General features: G+C 38.9%; 1 protein-coding gene across 5 annotated transcripts in view; it reads left to right on the top strand.

Annotated features, from left to right (window-relative positions):
• Positions 1-335: 335 nt before the first annotated feature.
• The window catches only part of RBM25 (RNA binding motif protein 25), a 46,644-nt gene continuing 33,672 nt past the window's right edge, over positions 336-13,307 (top strand). For 2 of the 5 annotated variants that reach the window (XM_027844729.1, XM_027844726.1), the window contains exons 1-3: positions 336-522; positions 1,659-1,825; positions 12,614-12,734. In XM_027844729.1, the coding sequence (XP_027700530.1) occupies positions 1,823-1,825; positions 12,614-12,734 (124 nt within the window). In that variant the 5' untranslated portion in view covers positions 336-522; positions 1,659-1,822. The remainder of the gene's footprint in view (positions 523-1,658; positions 1,826-12,613; positions 12,735-13,307) is intronic. The other 3 variants (XM_027844730.1, XM_027844728.1, XM_027844727.1) reach the window with 2 other exon arrangements.

The raw sequence follows: 13,307 nt of genomic DNA, 5'->3' as shown, positions 1-13,307 counted from the left end.
TTTGGAAAAGGAGCCCGAGCTTCGTCGAGATGCCCAACGACCCAAGTGAGGCCCAACGTCAAGTGCAGCGGGAGGCTCCTTCGGCAGTTCAGCCCTTCAGCCACCTTGACCTCAAGATGGCGTCAAGGCGTCGCGAACGTCAATCGGCCCCAAGCAAAGATGGCGGCGAGCGACGGAAGTTCCCGCCCCTTCGATCCGGGCGTCTCTAGCCTTCCCAGCCTTCTCTCTGATTATCCGCCTCCTGCGTGGTGAGGCGTCGCTCAACGCAGGCGACTCTTGAAGGCGCTGTTCTCTATGGTTCCCGCCTCCGAGTCTTTCGGGCCGCAGTGCACGCCGGCCTAGCGGAGGACGTCCGAGAGCACCCCGCGCAGCGCGGCTGGCTCTGCGGCCTATGCGAGCAGGCAGGCGCCTCGGTATCAATCACACGGGCGAACGGCGCGCAGAAACTCCAGGACCGGCTTCGGCCACTCGTAATCCGGAGCCCTAGAGGCCGCAAAGACGGTACCATTTCCTCAGCGGCGGGTGAGTGGGCGCCGCGGAGCGCACGGGAAGGGATGGGAGGGGAGCGGAGAGAGGCGGGCTGGGCCCGGCCCCGGGAAGGGAGGCAGGAAGGCGGGCGGCGGCGGGTGTGGAAAGGGCCCGGGGACCGGAGAGTAGACGGGGACCAGGCTTGAGGACGTCTTCGTCTCCACCGCCTTAAGACAGCAGCTGCAGCTCGGGCCAGGCAGCCCCTGTGGAGACTCCAAGCCTCCCGGCAGGGCTTTACAGCCCGTCTGGCCTGGCCCCGCCGCTGAGGGGCCCGACTGCCGTGCCACGAGGAGCTGGGTGGGCAGGCACCCCCCCTCCCCCGCCCGTCCCTCCTCCTCAGCCTCGCCCCCACCCCCGCCCCTCCGCTTGCCCCACGCACGCCCTTGCAAAATGTATGCCCGCTGCTACCAACGGCCTCCCCTCCCTGTCTTTCTCCGCCAGGGATCTGAGCCCCACCCCCACCCCATCCTGCCACCTCCTCCTTTTAGCTCCCTCCCCCTTCCCCCCCATTATATCCTCCCGTACCCCTAACTCATCACTTCCCCATAGACGCACACAGTGTTACTCAGCAGGGCCTTGTACGAGCCATCAGGGTTGATTTTGAATTGACAGAGTTGTGCCCTTTAAACTTCACCCTACCTACCATTCATTCCAGGCACCTGCCATTCTCCAAAATGTCCTGATGCTTCACCTCCCTCGCTCCCCCCTCTCCAAAAACCCTTTTTTTCACCGTTTCCTTTCCCTCACTACCTCCCTTCTCTTCTTCCCTTTCTTTGGTCTGGAGTGGAGTGTGACATCTTTAAACACTTAAGGCAAATATATGTATGTATACATATAGGTGTCAGTCAATATTTATTAAGTGCTTACTATGTGCCAGGCACTGTGCTAAGCCTTGGGGATACAAAGAAAAGCAAAAGACAGTCCCTGATCTCTAGGAGCAACTATAAGAAGACTAGTTCTGAAGTGATGTAATGTAAATTTATAAGGTGGAAATTTTGGGCAAAGTGTGAGGTGGACCAAAAAAAAAGCCAAGAAGTGCTTACCTCTTAGGCTTGTTTTCTTAGAATTTTAGAATTTTAGACTTGGAAGGGACCTTAGACATCATCTAGTCCAACCTCTTCATTTTACAGATGAGGAAACAGCCCAGAGAGGCAAGTGGCTTGCCCAACATCATGCAGCTAGTTAGTGGCAGAGCTGAGACTAGAGACTAGATCTGCTGACTCTGTCTGCTCTTTCCACTACACCAGCTCCTGGACCTGACTGCCACAGTAGGATGAAGTATTATGAATAAAACATGGTAATATCAAGTAGTTGTTAATGTGGGAGGGGACTCTTCTTTCAACAGAAAAATAATCAATGAAGGGTTTTTTAAAATATTATCTTGACATTTTGAATTTTTAAAAGGTCATATTGAAAGATAATCTAAGCCCCCCCTAAGAGAATTCAGTAGGTCATCTAGACCCATTTTCTACCTTTCAGTTACATTATATACCTTATCCTTAAAGATCTCCAAGAAAACATAACTTCACTATATCCTTGACAACTCAATTGGTAGTATAAATAGACATTTTAAAAACAAATTTAACATACTTTATTTCCACATTTGAAACTTATTGCTGAACTTTAGTTACTAGTTTTGTGCCCTTGTTAATGTTGCTTTTTGGACAGGGGAGGAAGTAAAGGATGGAGAAAGTCAGTTTCTTTTTTTCCAATTTAGTTAATATTTATTTAGTATTTAATCACTTGCTTGATCTTGGAAACCAAAGGCAAAAATGAAACATTCCCCAGTCCTCAGTCAGTAAGCTTTTATATGCTAGCTAAGTGTAAGGAATTTATGCTAATTTCTGGGATTGAGAGGCAAAAGTGGAATAGTGCTTGCTCTCTGAGCTTTGTAGGAAAGACATGTATGAATATAGGTATATATGCAAAATTTATGTAAAGTAATTTAAGGAGGAAGAGTACCTGAGTGGTGAAGGAGTGGGGTGAGAGAATGAGAGCAGCTTAAACATTTCAGGTAGAAGGTGGGTCTTGAAGAAAGCCAGGGATTTTGAGTCCCGGGAGGTGGGTGTGGGGGTGGGGGTAGGGGGGTTGAGAAGGGAGTACATTCCAGCTAGTGCAAACTCTGGGAACTGGAGATGAAGTGTCCTGTGAAGTATGGGAAATTGTCCAGTAGAATGTTTGGCCAGAAGTAATGTGTAAGAAGACCAATAAGTCAGGAAGGGGCTTAGGTGGGATGAGCTTTAAATGCCAGAGGATCCCACAGGCAACAGGGGATCAATGAAGTTTACCCTGTATGTGTGGTGAGAAGGAGTTTATATTCTACTTGGGAGTGACAGAGAGGAGATTCTTCATGTTCGCAGATAAATAGACACAAGGTGATTTGAGGAGGGAAAAATAATAATATTTGAGGGGAGGGGTAGGGATGTTTGTGTAGAAAGTAGGACCTCAGCTGAGCCCTGAAGGAAGGTCATAGATTTCACAAATCTCAAAGGCATGGAAAATGATCTAAGAGGTCATTTAGTTAAACTTGGTAGTATGGATTTTGAGACCTGGAAATGAGGAGAGTGTAATCCAGGAATGAGGGATGGTTTACACAAATATAATGGATAATATGTTAGGTTTGGGACAAACTTAAGTTAACAAACAGCTAGTATTCCAATTTGGTTGGAACATAGAGTGCACAAAAGGGGAGAAATGTGAAATGAGACTGGGAAGACAGATTGGACTGAAATAATGGAAGTTTTAAATGCCAGGCAAAGGAGTATGAATTTTACCCTAGGTGCAAAGGGTAAATAATTTGAACAATGAAGTGACATGGTTAGGCCTCTGATTTAGGAAGATTATTTTGGCATCTTTGTTGGGAGATGGGTTAGAGAGTAGAGACTAGAAACAGATCAGGTAAGAGGCTGTTGTAGTCCAGGAGAGAGGTAGTGAGGGCCTGAAGTAGGATAAATAGAGATAAGGGGAAAAATACTAATGTTGTAGAGGTAAAGTCTTCAGTTCTTGGCTACTGATGGAATATGGAGAGTGAGGGGAGGGAAGAGCCAAGGATTATTCTGAGGTCATGAACTCATGTAACCAGGAGGATTGATAATGCCTTTGAGAGAGGGAAGTTCAAAGAAGGGTAGATGACAAATTCTGTTTTGGACATTTTGAGCCAGACACATCCTTGAACATCCTTGTCCCTGAGATATCCAAGTGGAGATGTCCAGGAGGTAGTTGGTAATGTAGAACTGGCGTTCAGGAGAGGGACTTAGGAATCATTCTTAGGAACCATAGGAACTTTCGAGAATACCAAAGGAGAGAATAGAGAGGATCCAGAACAGAAGACTCTTAAGGAGCATCTATATTAAGGAATGAGAGTTGAATGATGAACTTGGAAAGGAGGCAGAAAAGCAGTAGCTGGATAGACAGAAACCAAAGGTAGAGTGAATATCTAGGACCAGGACAGAGTGGTCAGCAGCATAAGAAGCTTTAGAGAGGTTCAAGAGGATGAGGATCAGATTTATTTATTTTTATTCTGAACTTAAGAAACATCAAATAAAATGAATTTTTATATATACAAAGTAGAATAGAAAGGACTGGACACGAAACTGTGAATCTCTGTTAAGCACAACTTCTCCTTTTATTTATGTTTATCTATATATATATCAATTTGAGCAGGTAACTTTCAAAATAATCTTGCTTCTGTTTTGTGTACATTTCTAAAAAATGCTTCAATAATCCTCTTTTCTTTTTTTCCTTTTGTTGGGAGGGGTAACCTATCCTTAATATCCCAGTTCCCGTTTCTTTCCCCAGATTGAAAAAATCCCTTGTAACAAATCTGTATCATCAAGCAAAACAAATTTCTACATTGGCTTTGTCCAAAAATATATCTCATTGCACATCTCTGTTAGGAGGTGGGCAGCATACTCATCATTGGTCCTCTGGAATTGTATTTAGTTCTTGCTTTGATCAGAGTTTTAAGTCTTGTGTCATTGCTATATAGATTATCCCTCTTATTCTTCTCGTGTCACTTGGCATTAGTTAATACAGGACTTCCCAGGATTCTCTGAAGCTGTCCCTTTTGTCAGTTCTTATGGTGCAATATTCCATTACATTGACACATGTCAACTTGTTATTCCATTTCCCGAGGGATGAACATCTCTTTGGTTTCCAGTTCTTTCCCATTACAAAAAAAGTTGCTATAAATATATGTATTTTTTTACCTGAGTCCTTTTTTTCTTTTTCTTGATCTCTTTGGATTATAAGCCTACTGTACTGCTGGGTCAGAGTTTGCACAGTTGGGTCAAATGCACTGTTTTGTGACTTTGGGGGCATACTTCCAAATTGTTTTCCATAATGATTGGAGCACTTCACACCGTTAGTGCATTAGTGTGCCTGTTTTCCATACAGCTACTTCAGCAGCTATCATTTTCCTTTTTTGTCATCTTTGTCAATTTTATGGGTAAAAGGTGGAATCTCAGAATTGTTTTAATTTACTTTTATTAGTGATTTGGAGTGTTGTTTGATATTGTGGTTAATATAATTTGAATGTCTTCATTTGAGAACTGTCTGTTCATAGAGGATCAGATTTAGCCGTTAAGAGATCATTGGTAACCATGGAGAGAGCAGTTTCAGTGAGTAGGATGGGACACCTGATTGTAAGGAGTTCACAAGTGTTGAGTGGGAAGACAGCGGTTGAGTCTGGTATGGTGGAAAGAGCGCTGGATTTGGAGTCAGAGGACCTGAATTCAAGTCCTAGCTGTGGGAACTTTGGCAAGCCATTTATTTAACCACTCCAGGTTTCCGTTTATTCATCTGTAAAATGCAGGACTTGGACTAGATGACATGTAAAGTCTCTTCCAGTTCTAAGTTTATGATCTTATGTGAGGACAGTAAGAGGAGATAGCTTTCTTAGAAGCTTGGTTCATGAGGGGATGGCTTCAAGGACGTTTGAAGAGAGGTAGGTGGTCTAGATGACGACTACCTCTTCTCTAGTACCTAGATTAAATAAAGTATGAAAGAAAAGGCGAAGGTGTTCAGGTTCTGAGTTGTGGCATAGGTATAGCGAAATTGAATGGCCTTGGTTTTTTTTAGGAAAGGAGGAAAAGAAACAAGCACTCATGAAGTGACTAGTACATGCTGTGCTAACTTTGTGCCAAATATTTGCAGATATTATCACCTTTCATCCTCACAACCACCCTGGGAGGTAGGTGCTATTATTTGTCCCCATTTTGGAGTTGAGGAAATTAAGGTTAAGTGATTTGCCTAGAGTTACACAGCTAGTAAGTGTCTGATTTGAACTTAGGTCTTCCTGGCTTGAGGCCCAGCAGTCTAGCCACAGCTCCACAGCTGCCTCTAAATAAAGTGGAGAGCCAGGTGAAGTTCCATCCTTTTTTCTAAGGATGGAACCCTATATATAAGTGATCCAGCCCCCTCATTTTTATTTTATTTTTCCTATACAAAAATTAATCCCTTTTTATGTCAGTCATTTCTGAGCATACTTTCCCCTTGTAATAGAAAAACAATTAAGCAAAACTCAACTGACACAGTGAATTCGCCTAACAGTATATGTAACATAAGTAACATAGTCTCTTACCTTCACCAAAAAGGAGATGTTTCCTCATTTCTTTGACCAAGATCTTTGTTATTGTCATTTAGTGTTTGTCTTCATTTTAGTTTATATTATTGTAGTTGTAGAACCGTCTGGTTCTACTTACTTCATCACTTATCAATTTTCCTATATTTCTTTAAATTTATTGTATTTGGATTTTTTAGAAGAAATTTTTATTATCTTTCATTCTTACAGCACCTTTATTTCTGAATTTATCATCACTGTTTCTTCCTTACCAAGCAAACCATCCCTTGTAACAGATTTTAAAAAGAGGGGGAAATAAAAGCTGTTTAGCAAAACTCGTTACTAAATAATGGGTATTGAACAGTGTATGCAATATTCCACAGTCCCAATCCCTCATTTCTTTAATAAAGTGAAGGAGGTACTTTTTTAACAACTTTTTCCCATGGCCAAGTTTGTTCATTATAATTACAGTGTTTAGCTTTTTTTCCTCCCCCTTTAAATTGTTATTTTCATGGTTCCTTTTAATTTAGTGAATGTAAGCCTTCCCTTCCTCTGAATGTTTCATATTCGTCATTTCTTAGGGTCCAACAATAATTCCATTACATTTATAGACTGCAATTTCTAACCCTCTCGTTTTAGTTCATAGGATCGTAGGCCTGGAGCTGAAAGAAACCCCACAGGCTATCTTTTCCAAACCCCTCATTTTACTTATGAAGAAACCAAGGTCCAGGGAATTTGAGTTACTTAATCAAGATTGCTTGGGTAATTAGTGGGAGAGATGGTAGTCAAACCTAAGTCCTGTAACTCTAAAGCCTCTTTCCATTGCAACATATTGCATAGTAGTTTTAAAACAGCTGGAGATTAGGCTAGAAGATCAGGAATTAAAAGATTGTTGTGTAGCAGTGAGAGTCCGTTTGAGATAGAAAACATTTGCATTGTTAGCTGGGGAGTATGAGGAGAGAAGGTGAATGGTGGGGGAAACTCAAAATCACAAATTCATGGGGCATAAATGGCTGTTGAGAGCATGGAGAAAAGGAATTCAGGAGTGAAAATACCATGATAACATTGCAGTCGTTGTAGATATGATTTTCTTGATACTTCTTATACGTTAGTTGTTACTCATATTCATCATTTCTTACCACACAGTAATAATCGATTACATTCATGTGTAATAATTTGCTTAGCTATTCTAAAATGGATGAGATAACAGGATCATGGTAATAGTTTAGGGATCTCAAAGGTTTGGATCTAGTCCATTCCTTCATTTTACAGATTTTACAGAAACTGAGACCCAGAGAGGTAAAGTTTACCAAAGGTTACATAAGTAGTAATTATCAAAGGTGAGATTTGAACCCAGGCCCTCTAGAGCAGAGGTGTCATACTGGAAGCTGGAGTTCAAGCAGCCCACAAAATTTCCTAGTATGTTGGATCCAGATTAAAATGTAATCGAGAAATGTTTAACAAAATTAATGAAAATATGACACAACAAAAATGATGTCAGTTTGTGGTTTTCTAAGTCATTATGCTACCCTCCAGTATCTCTTTTTATTTGAGTTTGACACAGCTGTTCTAGAGCAGAGGTATCAAACATTGTCCCAAGGGCCACTGGTGGCCTGTAGCACTGCTGACTGAGCTGGACCAGATTAAAATGTAATTGAGAGATATTTAACAAAATAAAAATAAATTGAACATAGATAATGTTAAAATGTGGTTTTCTAAGTCAATATGCGCCCTTCAGGGATCCTTATGTATGGTTTAGTGTCCTCTCTAACTCCCCCACCTCCTCAATTTGAACTTAATACCAGTAAGACCCTGGCAGGCAGCATATTGATTTAGAAAACTACATATTAACATTATGTCCTATTGAATTTTTATTTATTTTGTTAAAACATTTCCCAATTACATTTGAATCTGGTTTGGGCTCCAATCAGAGGGGAGTTTGACATCTCTTCTAGAATCAGGCCTCTTTACTCTGTTTGTCTGCCTTAACCTACTGTGTGTGTGTGAGCTTAGTCTAATTAGATGTTTGATTTCATTTTTATGTTATTCCCATTTTCATTGTTGTAGTAAAAAATATATCTGTATCTATATATCTATCTTGTTTACCTTTCTGCTTACTTTATCAGTTCATCTGGGTCTTGGCATGTTTCTCTGAATTGTCCCTATTCATGTTGCACTGATATTCCATTACATTCATGTGCCACAATTTATTCAACTTTTCCATTACTAATGGATATCTATTCTGTCCACTTCTGTGCTGATTGGGATATGTGCCTAGCAGCAGCCTCTCAGACTAGTCAGTCAACAAACATTTATTAAGCATCTACTCTGTGCCAGGCACCATGCCAATAATAAGCTCTGGTCAGAGGGTATAGATATTATAGTCAAATTTTTGCATAATTCCAAATTATTTTCCTGAATGACTGGACTCAGTTCACAGCTCCACCAATAATGTATCCATAGTCTTGTCTTCCTGTAAGTGCCTTTACAGTTTTATCATATAGCCTGTGAAATACAAGAAATAATCATTCCAATGGACAATACTTTCCTTTTTTCAAGGAAGAAAGATACAATACAAGGAGCTCTAAATATTATATTTAATCTGTTCTTTGTATAATTTTCTCTAATTATACCCTTTATTTAAAAAAAATTTTTTTTTGGGCTATATCCTTCTTTAGATAAATAATTTAAAGCATTTAACATTTACAAAACTTGACAAGTTTTTAGCATATGTTGAAACAGAGGTGTTACTAGTTTATTTTCCAGAAAAATTTTACTCTTCACTCCTGAACAATTTCTTAGAAGGAAACTTATTTAAAAACTTCATTATACTAATATCCTGCTAGGTAAAATGTTTGAGGGAGTATTTAGAGAATCTCTGGTTAAAGATCATGATCTAAATGTTGGGTGCTAAATACTACTTTAGAAGCCTTATCCCATTTATCATAGGATGAAATATTATTTTTTGTTTATTTTTCAGCCTGCAGTTTATTTTGCAGATATATCATTAGCACAAGCTTAGGAGAATACTTCAGTAGCTAGGAGGTAACACAGCTGGTTCATTTCATTTATATAAGGCCAATGAGATGGTGCAGTGGAGTCAGGAAGACCTGAGTTCAAATGCAGTCTCAGACACTTACTAACTGTGTGACTCTGGGCAAGTCACTTAATCGGCTGTGTGCCTCAGTTTCCTCACCTGTAAAATGGAAGTAATAACAGCACCTACTGAAATAAAATGTAAAGTGCTTTGCAATTTTTTTTTTTTTGCTTTTTGGTGAGGCAGTGGGGTTAAGTGATTTGCTCAGGGTCACACAGCTAGTGTCTGAGGTCACATTTGAACTCAGGTCCTCCTGACTCCAAGGCAAGAGTTCTATCCATTGTGCCACTTAGCTGCCCCTTTTGCAAAAATTTTATACACGGTTCTTTTGGGGACAGGAACTCTTGTCTTCCTTATGTTTGAATTCTCAGGATAACATAGTACCTTACATTTGGTAAATATTTCTTTGTTGAATTGTTGAAGGGACTTACTTGAAATAAATTAGTGTTCACTTTGGTGGGTGAAATCTTAAGACAGACTATTATGATATTCTTTTGTGTTAGCTAATTGATACCAAATTTAGTATTAATGCTTTACTGAAAGCAAAATTTAAGTTCAGAAAGTATTCTGACTATACTAGTAAGCTTTCTTTTTGTTACAGATAATGTATATGAATGTATTTTGTGTGATAATATATTCTTAATTAATCTTTTTCTTGACTTCAAATTTGCTTTTGTCAGAGCCCAAAATATAAAGTACCTTTTGATTGACTCCTACCTTTAAGATGTTGAAATAAATATTTTGAGATTAGTGATTTTCACAAATGTATAACTTCCAGTTTTTTGTGTAGAAAGGGTTATTATCCTTCTTGAAATAAAAATAAATTTTCATAAAAATGAACTTGGAACTAAAAATGCCATATGAACCAAGGTATCCACTTGTTTAATTTTCTTACTCTCTCTCATAAGGAGAAAATTCAGGGCTGAGGGAATCTTCAAGTCCTTTTAGAAGAGGATTTTTTGATGGCTGTTCTCTTACAAACTCTGCTTCCTGTGAAGTGAAAAATCTCTTAAGTTCCAGATTTGGGTTGGGGAAAGGGAATCATTTTTTTCTGCAGCTCCCAGAAGTGTTGTTTTTATGGACCTCCTTTCTTTTTTCTTTTCTTTTTTTATGGACTTCCTTTCTAAAAAATGTAGATTAAAAGCAGAATGTTTCATGGGAAAAAAAGGAATAAAGGAATGGAGGTATTGGTTTCCATAAAGAAACTGCTTACTTAAGTAAGAATGAGACATACATATAAAAACCCCTAATTTGAATTATAGTCTAAACACCAAGAAAAAGAAAATCTTATTTTTTGGTGTAATTTGTATTGAATATTGAAGAAAAAAAATCTTAAGTGATTTATTTTAATTTTTAGAAAGGTCTCATAAGTCCTATTTATGTATTTCAGACTAAATTAAAAGATGACTATACTTTTTTCTCCTTAGTAGGACTGAGATAATACTGGTAATGCCAGGAGTTATTTAAATATTGTCAAGAAGAGCAAAGTGATTCATTTTATAGCTCTTCCAGTAACAACCATTTTTGAATGTGAGATACCTACAGCAGGGGCATCCAAAAAGAAATTGTCTAGGTGTGTGTTTTGCCTATAGGCACGCTGTCCAGAAGTATGTACCAAAATTCAAATGTTAAAAGTATATTTTTTTTGTGGAATAATTGTAGTTATCCAGACTTATGAAATAAATTGGAATAAAAAATGTAATTGAGCCGAGTTTGAGGAAAAGTGATAGTTGCAAGTGAAAAGGAAATACTTTTTTTGTTTTTCCTTTTCTTAAATATTCTGACAGCTACAAATGCCCACATAGTTTTGGTGGGAAGATTTTCTTAAATATCTAACCCAGGGGTGGTGAGCTTGCAGTCTTGAGGCAGTACGTGGCCTTTTAGGTCCTTGAGTTCAGCCTTTTAACTGAGTCCAAATTTTACAGAACAAATCCTTTTATTGAGGGGATTTGTTCTGTGAAGTTTGGATTCAGTAAAAGGGCTGCACCTGAGGACCTAGAGGGCGACATGTGGCCTTGAGGCCAAGGATCGCTCACCTCTGACTAACCTAAGGTCCTCCTGATGGTCAAAAAACTAATTTTAGCAGGACCAATATGTACTTTTTGCAATCAGTTGCATGTATTAGGCTGCAGAGCCTTCGTCCTGTAACCCCTAAACCTTGTTTTTTAACCCTTTCACAGTAGTTATGGCTTCTGAGTGTAGAGAGTAAAATAAAAAAATAGGAACTTTTATCTTTGTACTTTAAAATAAGTTTTCCATGCTTAAGTTCACTTTATTAAAAGTGCATATATGCTCTGCTTTTGAGAAAACTGATACATGAAAGCTTAGGGCTGTTGAAGTGATTCATAGGATCAGTTTTAGAGCCAGAAGAGATCCCACAGGTCATCTGGTTCAGCACTGTCTTGTTACAGCTGAGGAATCTGAAGCCCAGTGAGCTTAAGGACTTGTCCAAGGTCACACTAGTGGTGAGTAGCAGACACATTGATAGTATATCTGAAGCAGTGTTAGTGACCTACACATACCTAGAAGCTTAGAGATACTCTCCAATTGAACCGAGACCTGAACAGAAATCCCACCCTGTAAATTTTAAATAGGGACAGGAATAACAACAGGTCAAAATTTTGGCCTATGAATAATAATAGGTAGTACTTATATAGCACATTAAGGTTTACATAGTTCTTGACATATGTTATCTCATTTAATCCTCACAGTCCTGTGAGATAGGTGCTGTTATACTCCCTTTTACAGTTAAGGAAACTAAGGCTGAGAGAAGTTATAACTTAAATTTTATATAGCACTTACTATGTTCCACGCATTGTGCTAAGTTCTTTACAATTGTTATCTCATTTGATCTTCTCGACAACCTTGGGAGGAAGATGCTATTTTTATCATTATTTTACAGATGAGGAAACTAAGACTGAGCAAAGTTATATGACTTCCCCAGGGTCACATGGCTAGTAAGTGTCTCAGGCTAGGTTCAAGCTCACATCTTCGTGACTCCCAAATTAAGTGCTTTCTCCATCACCTTTGCTTTACACTATTTATAAGGTCTATCAGTGACTGAATAACCAACTGCTAAAAGCAACTCTTATGGCTATGATCTTTTATTTTGAATCAGATATAAAGTGTTATCTTGCTGATTATGTTTGAAATTCTGCAGCATTTTTCTCCTATTTCCCAAATTAGACATAGCTATTCACTTTAAAAACATTTTCTCTAAAGGACTTCTCAAGTAGTTGATCCTGAGTTTTGGCCATGTATTAATGTTTTAGAAAAGTATTAAAATATAAGGATTACTCATTTGCAAATGAATAGACAGAAAACATCATTTGCTGGCACATTTAAGGTAAATTTGTAATAAGAAATGTTAGATTGTGAGGAAAAATAGTTAAAAGTATTTTGAGAGTTTTACTTTTATTTTTTTAAAGATTTCTCCAGTAAGAATGTCTTTTCCTCCTCACTTGAATCGACCTCCTATGGGAATCCCAGCTCTCCCACCAGGTATCCCGCCCCCACAGTTTCCGGGATTTCCTCCACCTGTGCCTCCAGGTAAGCTGGTTCTGTTACTGTGGAAGGAATACCTTTGTGGCTGTCATGGAACCAGTACTTTCTGGAATGTCTTAAATAAATTTCTGATTTGAATGTGCTGGTTTTGATGGTTTCATGGTGTTTATGTTAATCCAAACTGTTAGAGTTCATCTACAAATGTCTGGATTTTTTTAACCTCTTCTAGGACATAACTTTATCGTAACTTCTAAGAAGATAAGGTTCATTATGCCATGTTTTAGATAACTACTCCAGACCTTGGTAGTAAGATAAAAGTAGTCGATAATTAAAACTTTATTTTTTTAAGACATGAGAGCTTTGTCTACTAACTCGCATAAAGTTAATATTTAGGTATTATTTTATGGGATCATTCAAAAACAAAGAATTTAATTGGGTACAGTTCCTTCCCATGTGGAATCCAGTTCTGCATCATTCTGAAATCAGGAGTTAACTCTAATTCCCTTATAATGACTATAGTATTTCAGCCTTTTAGAGAGTCTTTAAATCATGTACTAATTTCTTAAGTTGGAATTTTACAGTTTACACATGAATGTCTCTTTCATTGATGACCCTAAC

Source organism: Vombatus ursinus, unplaced genomic scaffold (genome assembly GCF_900497805.2).
Source record: "Vombatus ursinus unplaced genomic scaffold, bare-nosed wombat genome assembly UNPS02014945.1, whole genome shotgun sequence".
NCBI lineage: Eukaryota > Metazoa > Chordata > Mammalia > Diprotodontia > Vombatidae > Vombatus > Vombatus ursinus.
The sequence above is the reverse complement of the archived record's forward strand: the minus strand, read 5'-3'. Positions and strand labels throughout refer to the sequence as shown.